Genomic DNA, 18,910 nt, shown 5'->3' with positions numbered 1-18,910 from the left:
TTTTTTCCCTCCCAAATATTAGTTGGATTAGTTCATCTGTCTCATTTCCAGAGTCCTTACATGCCTTTGAAAGTCCATTTAAGTGCTTCATCTTTAGTGATTACCTTGATTTCTTCCCCCTTGTCCACTCTTCCCCCTCTCCAAATTAAGTGTTCTTTTCTCCTGCAATTAACTTGTATGTACTTAATTAGCAATGTTATTCTTCTGTTTCTTAAAAAAATTGCAAGCACTTGACATCAAGGACTATTTCATCTTAAATCTTAAAATCTAAAATAGTGTCATGTAGGCAGCTAATGGTTGTTGAACAAAGATCATTTTTAACTTGAAGTAAATATTAAAATTTATATTCAGAGCATTTTAATTTAAAGTTTTTACCTCAACTCTTATACAGATGTCAGAAGATTAAATAGAACATAAAATTATATTTTCATAATAGTCCCAGTTGATAGAAATATTAAATTGTCAGAATTATTATTTGTGATATATACATGGTTGAAAAATTGGATCATATACAGAGGTTAAAAGGATATTATTTTTCAAAAGTGAAAATTTGAGGAACCTACTAGGAATCCATAAGATTTCTGTTTTTGTGTTTTTGATTCTTGATGTTTAAAAATATATGCTTAGGTATAAGAATTAGTTATTAAAAATGTCACCTGTGATATATTGGGAAATCTCCATTTCAATTTTTCATTATATTTTTCAGCATTCAGCTTGGAAACCTGCAGAATTATGATCTCCATGTTGGATGTATCCTTAAATAAGAAAATGTTTTAAATCGAAAATTGAATGTTCCACTTTGAATATCACTTTAATTCAATTAGTTTAAAACTACAATGGAAAACTTAGTGTTTAAAAATATTTGTGATATCTTTGAGTGCCAATCTTTCTTGAGTTTTGCATAGAAATTATGCAGAATCTGAACTCTTATGGAGTTGAAATATTATGTTTTTCTCTAAATTGATTTAGAATTTGCATTTAGTGAATCCTTCTTGACTGTTATTTTTGTTAAGAAAATAATATCAGAGGGATTTCACAGGAAAAATGGGATTTAATGAATTCAAGGAACTTTGGGCAGTTCTTAATGCCTGGAAGCAGAACTTTATGATGATTGACCAGGACCGAAGTGGGACAGTTGAACTTCATGAATTGAGTCAAGTCATTGCAGCTATGGGTAAGAAACCATGGAAACTTGAGCATTTAATTAAATGGACTTCATTATGTGTAGTACTTTAAAGTATAGGGGGTTTATTTGGCCTCAAAGGTCACACATTTTCTTTCTCAGTTTTTGATTTCCAAATTGTAGATATATTATAGGTGAACATCTTTGACAAAATTATTTGCATATAATTACTACATTCTGAAAATATGTATTTAGGATAGCTAAAAATGTTTACAAAAGAAATTTATAAAAGAATTGTGTTTATTGTTGGAACTATAATTTTATCAAGTTGTATTTAAAAACTGTTGTAATCCATTAAAACCTCATTTAGTTATATTAAATTTAAAGTAAGAAGTCTCAGTTTTAAAGACTTTAAAGTCAATGGCTATCTGTTATACTTCCTTAATTGTTTGCAGAATTGTATTCTGTGGTATTCCTACTGATAGGCATTTAAGTGCTTTCAGAGTAAAAAAAGTACAAACTCCTTAATATTTTCAAAGATATTCAGCTCAATAAATATTTGACAGTAGTCATTATAAGAGGGTTTTTTTTTTTTTTAATATCAGCTTTAATGAAAAGACACATGGATAACTAGCTTCCATTAATTTCCTTTAATATGACTTAAAAGTGCATTACATTTTAATTAAGGAAAATTCTTAAGTCTTTATTATATTCATAATTTGGTTAGCAAACTTCCCTTTTTATATGGAATTTGTTTTGAGTAATAACTTTAGTCCAATCCAATGATAAGAAATTTTAACTCAGTATAGAAAAGCTGATTTTTTTATGATTATCACCAATTTGAATTAAAAATTTTATCAACTCTCATTCATATATAAACATGTATTTTCTTTGGTACATGAAGCTTAAATCCTTTTTTATGATCTATTCAAAATTAAAAGAAAAAAAGAAGCCTCATTATTAATATAATTGTTAGAAAATTGATATACCTTTCAAATTAGGCAAACATTCAATCTGTTCAAAAGGATTTCTTATAGAAGGTAAAATAATTTTATTTTTAAATGAAGCAGATTGAGCTTTATTAATAGAACACATTTATTTCATTGAGACTGGTATTATAGGCAGTTGAGTTGAAAATAGTGGTCTTCATCAGAATTTTTCTGAAGAATCACATCTTAACAATGACTATAAAATTGGGAGAAATTCAAAATGTGTTTACATATGTTTTTTACATTCTTCTTAGTTAACAGTTAATGTTTATTGATGATCTTTTTGCCCCTAGGCAATTATTTAACTTATATTTTATTAAAGTATCATTGTAAAGTATCATAGTGCCATTTATTGGCTTTATTTTTTACCTTTGATTTTTCTTACTCAGTTGTCCCAAGTTTTCTTTATCAGAAGTGTGTGATAGCAGTAAGAATATGACAAAAAAACAAAGCAAATGTAAAAATGCTATAGCTATTGTTAGGATACAGAAAAATAAAAGTGCTTAGTTGCTTACATTCTGAGAAGTAGTGGTGATTCCCTGTTTTTTCCAGAGCTAAGTCTTAAAAGTCACATGTTTCCAAGGCAATTCTTTTAATATTTGAGGAGAATTAGAGAACAGGAAATTTTATGTTAGCAGAAATCCATAAAGTGTAATGTATGTAATTATAGTATTTTGAAATGGAAGATAAAGCTCTACTAAGTGTACAGATCAAAATGACCTCTTCATTCAAGAAACTGGGGGTGTGGGAGACATAATCATTTATATAGAAATATAAGCATAGGAGAAGTCAAATAAAGCTGAATTGGAAAGGGGAGAGTCTAGAGCAGAGTTCTTAATCTTTTTTGTGTCATGAACCTGTTGTTGATCTGGTGAAACCTATGAATCCCTTTTCAGAATAATGTTTTTAAATGAATAAAAGAAAATAGATTTACATAATAAAGACATTTATATTGTAATGTCAGGACAGTGTGTATTTTTAAAAAGTTCAGTACTTCCTGGTTAAAAACATAAATAGATGGCACATAGCAACAGATTTTATATGGGAGATAAGAGGTGCTGTGAAGAGACAGGGATGACTCCAAAGTTATGTGCACGGGCAGATGATTGAGAGAATGGTCCTGCCAATAAAAGTAGTTTTTGTAATACTATGGTATAGCTTTCTATAGAATTGATTTAGAAATATACAAGATGTCTTTTTGGATAGATATTCTAGAAGATGTGACTCAAAGATAAGTGACATCTGTAGGGAGATGATTTTAGAAGAACTGGAAAGTCATGACTCTGGATTAGGTATTTAGCTAGACAACGTTCCAAGACAAATTACAAAATGGTTACTGATGTAATTTGATAGAGAAAAGAATTTCTTCCAAGAATTCTTATGTGGATGAAATGACCTTTGGATTTTTTTTAATATCAGGAATATTCTTACAACTCAAAAGTTTCATACTTGTCATTACTTTATTTCTTTCTTTTTAGGTTACAGGTTAAGTCCTCAGACTTTAACTGCCATCGTAAAGCGTTATAGTAAGAATGGCAGAATCTTCTTTGATGATTATGTTGCTTGCTGTGTGAAGCTCAGAGCATTGACAGGTATTGATTTTAAAAAATTGTATTTCCTCTGTCTGCTTTAAAATATTCAGATTTTTTTCTCCCATTTAAAAATACTTGGTATTAGAATAAATAACAATTTTATTTTTTAAGCACTTCTTTCCTGTGTCATTTTTGATATTTTTTTCTGTTTTGCTTAAGTTTCTTTTTAAGATGCTGAATCTAGTCTGTCCTTCAGTATAGGAAAAAGTCAGATGAAAGATTTATTATTGATGCCTCTTAAGAATTCAGAAGATCTTATTTAATTGCATGTATAACTATTATTTTTTAAAAATTGCACCAAATATTTAAAAAATCAAAATTTTACTAAGATAAGTATAAAAATTTATGATTACTTTTTTTTTTTTGAAGATTTCTTTAGGAGAAGAGACAGCATGCAACAAGGTTTTGTGAACTTTGTATATGATGATGTGAGTACAATGTTTAATATTTAATATTCATTCTTATCACATGCTCACTTTGTTGACAAGTATCCAAAATAATTATGGGCTGTTGGTATCCTTGATATGATATTTACAATTGTCTTATCTCAAAAGTTGCCTCAAAAATAAAAATTAATTTTTACATTGAAAATGGAAAGCATACTTACTGGTTGTCTGAAAATTTTATTTCTGAGTAGTCCTATATCTTCTAAGAGTGAGAGAATATGGTATAATTTCTATGGAATAGATAATAGTAAATTGATAAAGAATCAGGAGGACTTGGATTAAACTATGGCCTCTGACAGATAATAGATTTTTATACCCATGGCAAGTAAATCATCCACTTTTTGTATGCTTTTAAAGTATGCTCTCTAACTCTAAGTTAGGGGAAAAAATATACTTCTGTATTGGTAGTTTTTTCTGTTATCAACGAAGTCACAGGTCTGGTCTAAATTCTGTTCTTTTCTTTTTGAAATCAAATATAGACTAGAATTTGATTTCCTTCTAGGAGAAAAAATGAGAAGACTTTAAATGTTGCTATTAATAATTACTGACAAATTTGGAAACAATCTATTTGTTCCTATTATTGACTTTATTTTTGTAGTTGTGTGTGTGCTCACACATCACACATACGATTAGCATATGTCTTTCTTATGTTTTACTATTTAGGGTATTTTTGTTTATGCTGGCATGATTTACATTTATCAATAGCTAAATACCTCAAAGAAGCTTTTGAAAGTATATTTTCCAAAATACAATTGAATTTTTTACTTTCTGATGGCTATTAACCATGTTGAAAAGTAGAAGTGATAAAGATGTGTTCACTTTTGTTGTTGTTATTGAGATCATGACATAATAATAATGATACATTAGTTATACACATTTTTGGCAACCTGGTGTTTGAACTATTGTTTCATTCAAACTGCTTTGAATGGTCAAGCCTTTGAGATTTCCAAAGGGAAATTATGAAAACACTTCTGTAGAAAACTAGTCAAATGACTTAATTAGAATCAAAATATTAAAACCCTCACAAAAGGACAAGAGGGATTTTGACAAAATGTCAAATGGAAAATAAATGACAGGAATTGAGGTTGTTTTTGTACTTTTATTTTCCTGTTGCCAAGATGGCTAGTGGTAAAAATGATATTATTTAAGAATCATCTTTGAAGATTCTTTTCTTTTTTATGACCTGGTAACTTTGCTTTTTGTTTTAGTTTTTGCAGGGTACTATGGCCATATGAGTGCACAGCTGATTAATGTTAAGGGAGAGAGATTATCCTGTGAATTCTTCCTCTCAGAAAGAACTATAATTGAACCTGTTGTCAACCCAAGCTCTTCTGGACTTCTCTTTGTTCCTGCCTGTTATCTGTATAACTGTTTTAATCTTAGTGCACAGTTCAGAGCAATAAAAATTGTTTTGTTTATGATGTCATAATTTGAGAAAGTATTACTGCATATTTTTCAATCTGTGTAATCTGAAATAATATGATTAATGAAAAGTAAAGACCAGGCATGAAAATTATCTTTTTATCTTTACAGTTTTCGATGAGTTTGGCTTTAGAATATTTAACCAGAATGATAAATTGAAGAATGTTTAAGTAAAAAGTCTAAAACTTAAAATAAACTTTTTTCTTTAGTTTATAAACATTATATGTAAACATTAGCAAATAAATGAAAAGGAACTGAGTTTTTGTACCCATATTTGTTGATCATGTAATTAGGAAACAAAAACCTAATTTTACCTAAAGGGGAAAAAACAGAAGTAATAGTCTGATGATTAATTTCCTAAGAATTACCACCATGTTTTCTTATGTGAACCAAGAGACCTAAGTTTTTTGGATGTTTTTTCTTTCTTTTCTTTTCTTTTTTTTTGGACTGTTTGCTAATATTTTCCCATTTATTTCATTTATTTTAGTAACAAACTATAATTCACAGTTTTATTTGACCTCCTCATTTTTATTAGTGAAAGTAAAACCTTAAAGCTTGAAGTTAAGAGATTGAGGCTTATGTCCCCAGATCTGTAATGAAATTACTTTGAATGGAAATGTCAACATTTATTATTTACTGTAAATTTTACAGTGTGCCAAAATAATGATTGAAAATTTAAAAGAAATCAGCCACCAGTTGTTTTGTTTAAACAATGTTTTTAAAAAGTAACTTTGATTTACTTGAGTGAATTGTTCTGGCATTAGTCTAGCAATAGACATTTTAACTGTTTTGTACTCTGTACAAATCAGTCTGTGAGGCACTATTAAGAACTTAGAACTTCACTTAGAACTCCATATTATTATCATGTTGTAATAACTGAATAATTGACTCCTTTTGGCATACCATAAATAGATAAATTAACTGTGGGGAGATATTTTGTTTTATTTAGCCTTGTATGGTGATAAAAACAAAGTACTAGGAGTCAGGAGACCTGAATTCTAGTCCCATCACTATCAATAGCTAGTCACAGCTTCAGTGGGAGCAGTTTCCTTATTTGTCACCTGAAGGGGTTGAACTATACTACCTTTAAGGTCCCATTTATCTCTTAAGTTTGTAGCCCTTTTATTTCATAGACATTTCCAATTTTATTTTAAATATTTCAAGGAACTTGAAAATAGAAAAAGACTAATATATTACTTGAAAACCTTCTGAAGAGTTAATGGTATTGTATAACATGAGAACATAGTTAACATGTGGTATATGAGCTAAGTGATATGCATTTTTTTCTCTAGTTTTCCAAAAAGTAATTTAACATTTAAAGTTAGAGTAGTTTAGAAGAAATAACAATTATCCATTTAAAGCGTGAGGGCAGATGGCAGCATATTGATAAAAAACTTTCGTAGCACAAATAGACATTTGAATCAACATTCACTTTTATAATTTTTGAAAAGTAAAGTATAGCCAATTTAACATTGCTAGTCTACAGTAACTGGTTGCCTTTAAATTTCAGTAAGTAATATGTATATTTTTAAACATGAATGTTTAAAGAGGACTTATCTGGAAACCATGCACAGTCTGTAAATTCTCTCTACTTCTATAAATACCTTCCCCCTCTTAAATACTGCCTACTCCCTTCAACTGTTCATCTGCTTTCATATGACAACAGTTTGTCAGTGTGGGAAGAAGTTGACTGAGCCGTAGTAAAATATATTTTTTTGGTTTAGACTTTATAGAAAGAATCATAATCTGTAGCTAACAGTAGAGGTAAGGACTAGATCTGTTATTCATTGCTAGAAGGAAGATGAATTTCCCTTTCCCAATGCAGGTATGCATCCTCTCAACAACTGACAGTCTTAAGGAATTGCCAAGATACAGAGAGGTAAGGGACTTAAACAGATATTGTATGTGAAAGGGAGAAATTGAGTCCAAATGTTCTTGGCTTCAAGGCCTACTTTTTACCCACTACTCCAGAATTGCCAAACTGGCAGCCTGAAGACTCAGTAATGCTACCTGAAACAGATTAAAATGTAATTTGGAAATGTTTAATAAAATCAATAAAAATATAGTAACTACAATATATAGATAACATTAGTTTGTGGTTTTCTAAGTCAACATGCGTCCCACAGGAATCATTTCTGTTTGAGTTTGATACAGCTGCACTATACCATGCTGCTTCTCTATTATAGCTAACTATTATTGATAACTAATTTGCTAAATTTAAACTTTTTTTTAATTGAGTATGATAATCTATACCCCTCTTTTTAAAAATCTGTACTTGAAGTCCCAGTACCTTTTGCACATGGTGATCAAAGGTTGAAATAAAAACTTAGAACTACATTAAAATCACCATTTAATTGTTTGGCAAACACTTCATTTGTAGTTTTCATATGTGTTTAATTTTTCTTTTAAATTGATTTTGCTCAGCATTTTTAATATTAAATACAGCCAACTTTTGAAGTTCTTACTCTTTTTGTGTTATAGTAATGGCGAGGTTCTTAACTCTTTTTGTGTTATAGTAATTGCAAGAATATTATAAAATACCCAAATTAGTGACTTAAAAAATTAAATAGTTGTATATAGACCTTGCTATGTGCTCATGACCGGATTATAAGTGTGGTTGATTGTTTGATTTTGTGAAGTCAGTCCTATTATAAGTCTTGTTTGTATTGATATATTGAATAATTTACACTGTCAATGTACAAGTGCTTTTATTTGTACAGTAAACAATGGTCCAAGTCATCTTAAGAATTTTTTTTTTAAGAAATAAACATCCAAATAGCTTTCTGTAAAGTTTTGCATTATACAAAATCTGTTAACATACATATTATGAGATGCTACAGTACATAAAAACAGTGCAGTACTTCATCTAGTACTAAAAAACTGCCAGATTATAAATGTCAGGCATTGCATTCTATGTTAAGGTGACAACATAGATATTTTCAGTTCCAGTGATAAGGAAGTATGGAACCATCTTAATGAGCAGTCTTAATTTTGTCCATCTCAAACTTAATGCCAAGGAATTGGATTGTGCTTTTTCAAACTTTGTAAGCATGCATTCAGCAAGCAAAGTAGCACAAAATCAAAAGTGAATTTATGAACTATGAATATTTGCCCACATGTATTTGTATTTGTAGAAGGCATTTTCTCCATGTAATAAATGGATGGGATTCATTGTGATTTATACTTTGTGCATCATTTAAAAATACTAAAATTAATTTTTGTGATTATTCTTTAAGTGAAATAGAGAAACCAAATGAAATGTAATCTTGCACGTTGTCACTCAGATTAATTAAACTTTAATAAATTACTTGTAAGAAACTAGATTTTTTTGTCTTTGAAAGAAAGTTCTTAAAAGTCATCATCTATAATAATATGTTTTCTCCTATAATAGGATAGCAGTGTTTGGGGAAATTAACAGGATAGCATTTTGGGAAAAAATTCAGGAAATTATGTAAAGGAAATAAAACTGACACTAATGGGAACTCTTTTTCTCTCTCCAGTCATTTGAAAATTCAGCACAAGTTTCTTGAAAGAAATATTAAAAAGTGCTGATTTTTAAAAATTTTGACTAGAGTTTAATATAGAGAGAATGTTATCCAATCTATTTTAGGTTCTTCAAATAAAGGTTTCTTAAAATATATATAGAAGCAGACCAGTGAAGAATAGTCCCTCTTATAATATTGGAAGTATATTGGGCCATTTCACACTTCATTTGGAGCTTTAGTTTAATTATGGCTGAATAATTTTTCATGGTTTCTAAAGCTGAAAGTTCATATTGCCATATATTGGGCTACTGAGCTGTTCTGCACTACATTCAGTAATATTCTAGTGACTTTCAATAGCTTTGAAAATTTCCTTCAGAATCTCCCATTTGCTCTATGTGTGCTTATATATTGCTCTATATTTCTAAACCATCATTTATTCTAACTTTTTCCCAGTTACTTTTCTTGAGGACAAAGGGAAGTTTCTTTCATTGTTATAATATAAATTCATAACTAAATATGACTTCTATTCATATAGTCTGGTCAAGACAACTAGGCTTTTTAATAGTATTTTTGGGAACAAAACTCATTAACATCTATAGTAGGGTTTGGCAACAATTTTATATTTTATTAAGGTATAGGATGTGGTAGCAAATTTACTACATGATTTACTTGGGATAGCTACAGAAGCATTTTCTTTTTCTTTTTCTTTTTTTCCTGAGGCAATTGGAGTTAAGTGACTTGCCCAGGGTCACACAACTAGGAAATGTTAAGTGTCTAAGATCACATTTAAACTCAGGTCCTCCTTCAGGGCTGATGTTCTTTCCATTGCACCACCTAGCTGCCCCTGCAGAAGTATTTTCTGTGGTTCCCATATTACACTTAAGACATACAATTAACAACTTGGGCAACTTGGCAACTTGGGAAACTTTTGAATAATAAAATTATTTTTAGTGGTTGTATTTTTGAGTTTTGTGCCAGACAGAATGATCTGATGACTACCTTTCAATTTTTCCAGGATTGCTAAAGTCTGCCCTGTAACATGTGACTACAAAGACAGCTAGCCATATGCCTTTACAAGCAAATGTAGTTTAATTAGTATTACTTAACTATAAAAATATACATTGCTATAATTACTGTAATTTCAAAGGAGTAACTGAACAGTGCAAGTAAACATGCCCCAGAACTATACAGATTAGAAATCTATTTTCTTTGATATCATGGGTTAATTTTTGATTGCCTTTATCTAAACTGGTATTCTTGTTTGAACATGGGTCTAAATTTTTCCCATAGCACTCATTCCATAACTGTAACCCTATAACAAAAAACAGAAGTTTTAAAATTTGGCTCTCTTAGGCACTCCAGAACCTATTAATTGGTCAGAGTGCACATTGGTGATACTAGCTCAATGCATGCTACTTTAGTATATTTGCTTTTCCCCCCTCAACTTTCATTTAAAAAAAAAAAAAGTTTTCCTTGTGCCATTTTTAGGTTTCTTGTTAATGAAAGTTAGAAATATCAAGCCAAATAAATTACTAACTTTCCTTAATTTCACTTGGTATTTGAAAGTTCTATATTGTCAATAGAAGGGCCAACTATTTCATTATTAGATTTTGTTATATATTAGAAAATAATTCTTGCAAACACAACTCTTTTTTTCCATTAGGGAAGGGACTAAGAAATGCATAGGAATTTAGATAAAAGAAAAAAAAAACATAATTTTCATTTTCCAAACTAAGGAAATGAGAAATAAATACATAGTGTATTAAGTAAAAATTTCAGTTTAAAATTAAGTTGTATGTTTAACAATTAGAAATCTTGCATAAGACAAATGCATTTATAAAGGAAATTGGTATTTTAGTGAGTCCCTTTCAGCTTACAATAACCTGAAAAAAAGACATTTTCTCAATTTTAAATGTAGTAGTTTTTACCATGCATCCATACAGTTCTACTAATCGATGTTCTGATAGAACCCAGTAAAATGCAGCACTGTTCTTATAATTAATGATTTAAAAAAAAAAATGATCACCATCATGCGTCTTATCTGGTGCTGTACCTAAAAAAATGTTGGAAATATAGTAGTCCCTCAAAGAGTTATAAGACAAGCACTTTTGAAGTCTCTAAATGATACGCATTTATGTGTTTTGAATTTGTTCGGTTTTCTCATACAAATAATCCCAAAATTGTTTCCCTTATTCTTGTATTCTCTATGTACATTATGTTATTAATATAACTTTTACCATTTTAAACTCCCAATATGTTTTTTTAGCTACCAAAAATTTGCAATAATTTTTACAATGCAGTTTACATTTTTCTATATACAGTTATTTTTAGAAGGTTATTGCAAAACTAATTGTGCAAATGGTTTATGCTGTCAATATCACATAATTTTTGAAGAAAACATTTGCTAAAAAATAAATATTTCTGTACAATTATTTCAAAGTCACCTTCGTGATTTCATGCTACACAGTATAAGTAAAGATAAAAGGAACAACATATATTTTGGTAAGCTGTTTCATTAGGTTTGAAACATTCCAGGATATTTGCTACTTAAATAAACAAAGGTACAATGAGTGAAATTTTTTTTTCCTTAGTTGTCTTATGTGGTTGAAATCATTTGAGGGATTAAAAAAGTATTTCTTTCAAAATATGCTTTTCATTGGTTTGGTATTTCGAAATATATTATCTAGATATTACAAAACATCCTAACATCTTTTTTTCTTATTACAATACTAATATTTCATATTTTAGTCACAAATATATACCAGATATTATGCCTTCCATTAAAATCAAAGAAAATCATATGGTTGCACCTAGAGATTCTTGAAATGGTTTTCTTAAGGACTTTCTTGAACTCTCTTAGAGGAAAAAATATTTTCCTTAAATCCAAAGTTATAATTGTTTTATGATTACAGAGAAGCTAGTAATTAAAAGTAGGGAATATGGAAATTCTGAAAATAAAAATATTTTTTACAGTGCACTTCAAGAAGATCTAGCAAATGTAACTGTAAAACAAAAACTTTGTTTTTATAACAATTTTGATAAATCGACAAAAAATTAATTAAAAGAATGTAGAAGGAAAGAGTGAGCTGAAATGACAACCACACCATTTCACATGTATACATACATATTCCTGGTTGCTAAGATCATTACATAGAGCTGTAAAGAAACAGGTTTAAACATATATCGACATGCTTTAAAATTGCAGGTTAACCGAATATTTAACAAAAGGTAAATAAAAGAATGGAATTCCCATGCTTACAATCTTGGGACTCATTTAGAGAATTATCATTTTTTCTGGGTTTGGATCTCAGCCAGAGATAATAAAGTTGTTTTCCCTTGACTGTGCAAATCAAAAATATTTCAGAAATTTTACTACTATAGTAACTAATTGTACTCAATGAAAAGTTTGACATTTTGAAGAAGCTATTGTGCTACTAATGTTTAAGTTAATATGCCTTGCTGTATACAAGCATGTATTCCTGAAAAATGGTCTGTATATTAAAGTGTATCATTCTTTAAATTTGTCAAATGTTCAGTGTGTGATAGCATTTTTTGCTTTGCAATTCTGCTTCCAACTAAAATCCTTTATCAGGTAATAAGTGAACTTAATTGTATTTAGGGAGCTTCCTCTTTAAAAAGTGGAAAATGTGCATTTTTCTGTACTACATAATTGATATTTTTATTGGGTAAAAACAAAGTAGTCACTTTTGTTTTAAGTGTACACATTCATTACTCAGATATTTAAATATGTGACATTTTGTAAAAGGACTAGCATTACTCTTCATTTAAGTTCAATATAACTATAAGAAAAAGATACTGAGATACCTGGATGGGAGAAGCTTGTATTAAGTAAAATAACACTTTGATTGCTATTGCTTACACTAGTGTTTTGTGTCAGTGGGAATGAGAGATGAGAATGACTACTTGAAAAAAAATTTTTTTTAAAGTCCTGAGCATTTAGTTTAGGGGACCAAAAAGTCAACATGGATTGCTTCCTGGAGAAAGTACTCCTTAAAATTGATAAAATTGAGTTTTACTCTTCATTGATTGGCCTTAGGTAAGACAATTTATCTGGGCCTTATTTTCCTTGTCTTTAAATATAAATTAGACTTGACAACTTTGAAGTTTGATTTCAGGTGTAACATTCTATGTTAGTAGATATAATTTGAGATCAAACTATTAGAAACCTCAAGAATCCACATTATCATTGCTTTGTCATTTAGTTAGTTGGTTTTTACAAATAATGCATTCTTGTATTGGTTAGCTTTTGAAGACAGTTTTCTCATGGGCCATTAAAATCAGCTACAAAATAGATGTTGAAATCATTGAAGTTATTGAACCAAAGATAGACAATAAGAAATTTTTTTATTCCTTGGTTGTTTTCTCTCAGTGTTGAAATTGCCTTCAAACTTATGAATCCAGTTATTGATTATTAGTAATGTAATTTAAAATCATGGTCTTAATAAGTGTAGGGTACTATGAAACAACAGAATAGCAATGGTGTTGTATTACTAGAAACCACTAAATTGTACCCATGCCAGTTTTCCTGATTTGCATTCAAGTAGAACGGTATGTTGACATGAATTGTATCATATGACTGATAAAATTATGTATAGTGACCCCCATTTTCCTTTTGCTTTTTTTACAAGAAGTCTCTAAAACAAGAGTGTAGGACACAAGCATTTCTGTACATATGATGCATGTTTTTTTTTTAATTAAATAAATGAGGTTTGATGGCATTTTAACATTTTTGTCATTGAGAAAATGCTAAGGGATATCTTAAAAGTATTTGAAATTCAATGATCATTCACTTTTTATTATGGTCATGCAATTTAAGAATCTCCTTTGTTAAGTATACAGTTATTGCTTAAGCATATTATAGTTAAGCAGCATTTATATTGTTACATCACTTTCAGTTTGCACAGAGCATAGTATTCTATGCATACTTATAAATGTGATTAAAATAATTGCTTTTAATGCAATTAGCTCTATAGATTAGATCTCCATTAAATTATTATTATTTTTAAATTTAAAATATCAGTTGGATCAATACATTTTCCTCAGTAACTAGCGCCATCACCTATAGTTGTACAGCTAAAGATAGCTTCCAGCAGAAGTTCTTCCCTTTGCCCCCCAAGTTGACGATTCTTTCACAAAGAGAATCAAATATTAGTCTAAAGATGTAAAAAAATGACTTTTTTTTTTTTTTTTGCTAGTAGCTCTGATGAGTTTACATCAGTGCATCTTAAAAATTTGAAAGCAGCCCTTAATGTCTTGTTGGGTAAGCATTTATTAATTTTAAAATCCTTTAAAAATATTAACAAATGTTCATCCTAGATTCTCAGCTTAAGTGTAGAACATGAAAGGGGGTTCAATAAGGTTATGTAAGATGGCAATCTACTAGCAAGATGAAATGTTAAATGTAAGTATGTGTAGGCCATCTGTCTATCTGGTGATAAAAGGGGGAAAACAGATATAAATGAATTGTGGATATAGATAGATGGAAGAAAGAAAAAAAAATTTAGCTGGATCAGGCACTAAGCAACATTTCTAATGTCAGTCTAAAGGATTCTTAAGACCCATATGTTGACAAAGATTCTCAAAGAACACATCATTTAGACTATTACTAGCTATGCTGGATTTTGCTGAGTTGGTAACCTAGGGCAGAATGATCTATTATCAGCACTTTTCTTGTAAGCCAGAAGAAATTTAAAAACATGATTTTAGGAAAATCAGACCTGAGTATTTTACTCATTCCACATTCCTTGAATTGCTTCACATTCTCAATTAAGTCCTAGATTATTGTGGTAAGTAAATAGGTGGGAGATGTTATCAATACTCATTACTTTCTGTTTGACAAATCATGATACAATATTCCATGCTGTCTTTTATGTCAGAAGGGGTTTTAAATTCCCCTTCTAATTCTAAAAATGCTATAACGGTAAAAAAATAATCCAACCACAATAAGCTGCTATTTTAGTTCAAAGGAATTAAAGTAGAAAAAAAATTTGTGCAAAAAAATTAAATATGGTGAAATTCTTTTACAATCTTTAAAATTGTGCCATTCTTCAATTATATAAAAAATGAGTGTCTACATGGAAGACCAGGTTTTGTGCTTGTCTTTACAATAAACATGATAGAGCATTCCAGAGCCAAACTACTGTATTTAAGTTGCATTACCTGGCAAGGCAATCTTTCTTGTATAGCAACTTTTGTTTTGGGAGGGGGAGGGTGAATATTGTTTAAGGCTCCTTAAATCAAGGATTGTTTTTTGTTTTTTGTTTTTTTTTGACCAATTCATTTGCTGAAAATGTAACAATAAAAGTCTATTATGAAGATTGTCTTCACAAAAACAAAGAGGTGGTGTTGCTTTTTAAGAGAAATTTTGGCATTGTGTAAACCAATCCTAATAATTTGTGCTTCTCTCCTTTTCACAAATTAAGCAGAATAACAAAATATAATCACAATGCAGATTCATTTTCTGCTGCCCAATTAAGTTAGATTATTTTTTAACCTGGTCATATTGTAAAATGTAAGTAGCAGAATAAAGTCTCTCTAACAGTGTTTGAAACAGTCAAATATTTAAGAAATAAGCCGAGATAGTCACAAGATGCTAGCCATGTACAATGTATAAAGAATTTGCAGCTTTAGATATCACTTTTTAGATTTACACGTAGTTGGGTTTGTACAAAGATAATTAACAATACATCGATATTCATGTATTACATGATCAATTTTATAATACACAGAATCCTAACATACTTTCAATTTCTCTTGATGAATGACACAATGGGCTTAAAAATTATTAAAGAAAGTAAATTGAAAAAAAACTTTCTCCCCATCCAGAACTCACCCACTAGGGTTCATCTATACTAGCATTTAAAAAAATTGATGTAAAATGCATTTTTAAATGGAAAAGTTTAGTTAAATGGAACTCAACTTAGAACTCTCCACTAAGTTGGAATATTTTTCTGCCCTCTATTTTTGGAAGAGAATAACATAGGCTGTCATCTTAGTGATATACTAAAAAATAACTTCCAGGTTATGTTTTTGTATCATGGAATCAAAAGTTCTCTACAGTGACCCTGATGTGTGAGATTCTGGCGTATCAAAGATGAAATTACTTTTGGTATATTTAACTTAAGGCAGGAAAATGCACTAATACATTTTAGGAAGTGTTCAATGGTTAAACTAAATCTGCAAAATGAACTTTGACTAGGTGATCTCTAGCTGTCCTACTCCAAAAATCCTAGATTGAAAGTGGATATGAATTGAATCCTTTTCTTCCTAATATATTATATAAATCAGCATACTCCATTCTGTAAACATTCTACTTAACTGAGGTTTTATTATGGTGTTTTAGTCAAATAATGTACATATTCTTTAACCTCTATGGCAAAAAGATAAAATACAGAGAGACTAATTCAAGTGGAATATTTTGGAAAGGATTAGGGGTAAGAGTTAAAATGGCAAAATCTGAAAGGAACAGTGGCATGAAAATTAATGTGGTTCAATATGTCTTCAGGTTGAATAATAGAGCTGTGTGAATCAGTCTGTCAGACAAGTTTTATAAGTTTTGAGGAGGGTCAAGAAAAGAAAAATATGTGTCCTTACATAGTCAAATTACTGTGCCAGTGAGAAATTACTGAATGCATTTTATGAATGCAATTGGTGATAGTTCTTTAAATCAAGTTCAATCTTTTGAAACACCTACACTTACTTGGAAGAAGTTATTTCCTCCTGTTTGTGATTTTATAATCCCTTATTGGAATAAGTGCCATTGAGTATAAAGTATTTCATACAGAAAGATGATTACAGTTTTTCAAAATGAGCATTTCTTTTGGTTCTCTGAACTTCAGATGAGCTAATTTAATAAATTCTGAGTTATGTCCATGAACTAGATTATCCTCTGGTCTCTTACTTACTTGGAAGGCATTTTACAAGGTATTGTTTTAGTGAAAGCAGTAAATGATATTGTCCATGCAACGTGAGTTGGAGTTCCCTAACATGCAGGTGTTGAAAAATAAAAATAAAAAAAAATATAAGGTGCCTTGAGATGCTGGCAGTTTTAACATTTGGAACATATTTAAATATATTTACATCTAACTGCTCAACTTTACCTTACAAGCTTTAATTTAGGAAAATATACAGTACTTTTGCATATAATGGTAATTTGTTAGCCCCTGAGTCAAGTATAGAGGATTTAAATACAAAAAAAAAAAAAAAAAAAAAAAAAGGAAAACAGCCATTAAAAGCACTTACATTTTATATGAAGTAAAGAGTAAAAAAAAATAATGATGATTATTTCCCAGGAAGACCAGGATCAGAAACATGCCTATGAAGACCCAAGATTCCTATATTGCTTAGGGAAGAATCTGGTAAAGAAGGATGATGCCTAATGGGATGAAGGTAAGTTTTACTGTGCTGTGGATGGAGCTCTAAAGAGCGATCAGGTTCTTGTTCTAAGAGTGAAGTCAAGTTGTCTTCTGAGGCTGTGTTCAGATGCACCCCACTGGAGAGCGATTCTTTGGATTTAAGTTTAGATTTTTCAAGGTCTAGGAATTCAGGACACTAATGGGAAGAAGAGAAAACAAGGCATTTTACAAATCTTGATAGCGATCCAAAATATGTTACCATTCCTTCTCACATCATTCATAATATGTTAAAATCTTAAAATGTTTTCTTTCAAAATCAATTGACAATTTCTTCCCCCCTGCAAAAAGTTGCTGCAAGGCAAGGATGAGGAGTGGGAATCCAAGACCTGCTCCCAAAAGGTTTCCATGTAATTTACCAAGCTCTGGAATTTGAGGAATTCTGAGTGTGGGAAGTTAAATTAGAAACCAGTCCTTTAAAAATATTTTATTTCACATTTATTTGAATTTTAAATTCAAGGAAAAGTTGAATGTGGAAGAGCTGAATATTTTAGTAGATGTGAATGAGAACAGAGGACAGGGGTGGGGGGAACAGAAAGGAAGAGAATGGGAATGAAGCCATAATAAGGTAGAATTAAAAGGACCATAATTCTCTGGAAACAAAACCAAAAATACTGAATTGTGTTTTTTTTTAATCCATTAAATCTTCCTATGAAAATATTTTCTACTTTCGTATTTTAGGTTTCTATTATTTTCTTCTAAGCACATCATCACATACTCTAAATATAATTTTTCTGACTAAATCCATGGCATTAACTTTCCCATAATTTTTGCTGAAATTTTTTCTAAGGTAATTCTTAACATTTACTAGAGGTACTTCAAATAGCAATTCTGCTTGTAGTGTTTAAAAAATATAACCTGAACCTTGAAGGAAGCTAAAAATTCTAAGCAGTGAAAGCACGAAGGGAATGCATTCTAGATACTGGAGAGAGATTATGCAAATTGTAGAAGTAGGAATGAAATGCTAAATTTGGGGGAGAGAACAAGAATATTTGAGGAGAGTAATGTGAATTAAGCCTGGAAAAATAGGTAGAATTTTGCCTGACTGAAAGGCTAAGCTGAGAAGTTGGCATTTTATTTTTTGGCAGCAGGGAACCATTGAAAATTATTGACAAAGGTCAATGGGATAGCCAGATTAATTTTTTAAGAAGATTATTTTGGCAGCTATGTTGAGCAGTAGGGAGAGTGGTAGATACCATGAATCTAATTGGGATGGAGTTGCAATAATAGGGATCCATGTAAGAAGGCCAGAGAACTAAGATAAGATATGTTGTAGAAACAGAATATGTAAAATTTGGCAGCTGATGGGATATGGAAGGTAAATCAGAGAAGAGTTGAGAATGGCATCATGAATATGAGTTTGGGAGACTAGGGAGATGAATGTCTCTTTATCCAAAATAAGAAAAGTTGGTGGAAGGGCA

At 30.1% G+C, this 18,910-nt stretch overlaps 2 protein-coding genes across 2 annotated transcripts in view; one reads left to right on the top strand and one right to left on the bottom strand.

Moving 5' to 3' along the window:
- The window catches only part of GCA (grancalcin), a 43,019-nt gene extending 34,124 nt beyond the window's left edge, over nucleotides 1–8,895 (top strand). The window contains exons 4-8 of the mRNA XM_051986257.1: nucleotides 707–750; nucleotides 1,027–1,174; nucleotides 3,591–3,704; nucleotides 4,074–4,132; nucleotides 5,359–8,895. Of these exons, the coding sequence (XP_051842217.1) occupies nucleotides 707–750; nucleotides 1,027–1,174; nucleotides 3,591–3,704; nucleotides 4,074–4,132; nucleotides 5,359–5,385 (392 nt within the window). The 3' untranslated portion in view covers nucleotides 5,386–8,895. The remainder of the gene's footprint in view (nucleotides 1–706; nucleotides 751–1,026; nucleotides 1,175–3,590; nucleotides 3,705–4,073; nucleotides 4,133–5,358) is intronic.
- The window catches only part of KCNH7 (potassium voltage-gated channel subfamily H member 7), a 623,506-nt gene continuing 612,859 nt past the window's right edge, over nucleotides 8,264–18,910 (bottom strand). Inside the window, exon 16 of the mRNA XM_051986258.1 lies at nucleotides 8,264–17,628. Coding sequence (XP_051842218.1) covers nucleotides 17,359–17,628 — 270 coding nt within the window. The 3' untranslated portion in view covers nucleotides 8,264–17,358. The remainder of the gene's footprint in view (nucleotides 17,629–18,910) is intronic.

Source organism: Antechinus flavipes, chromosome 3, assembly GCF_016432865.1.
Source record: "Antechinus flavipes isolate AdamAnt ecotype Samford, QLD, Australia chromosome 3, AdamAnt_v2, whole genome shotgun sequence".
In the NCBI taxonomy this organism is placed as follows: Eukaryota; Metazoa; Chordata; class Mammalia; order Dasyuromorphia; family Dasyuridae; genus Antechinus; species Antechinus flavipes.
This window is presented reverse-complemented; position numbering and strand designations above follow the sequence as displayed.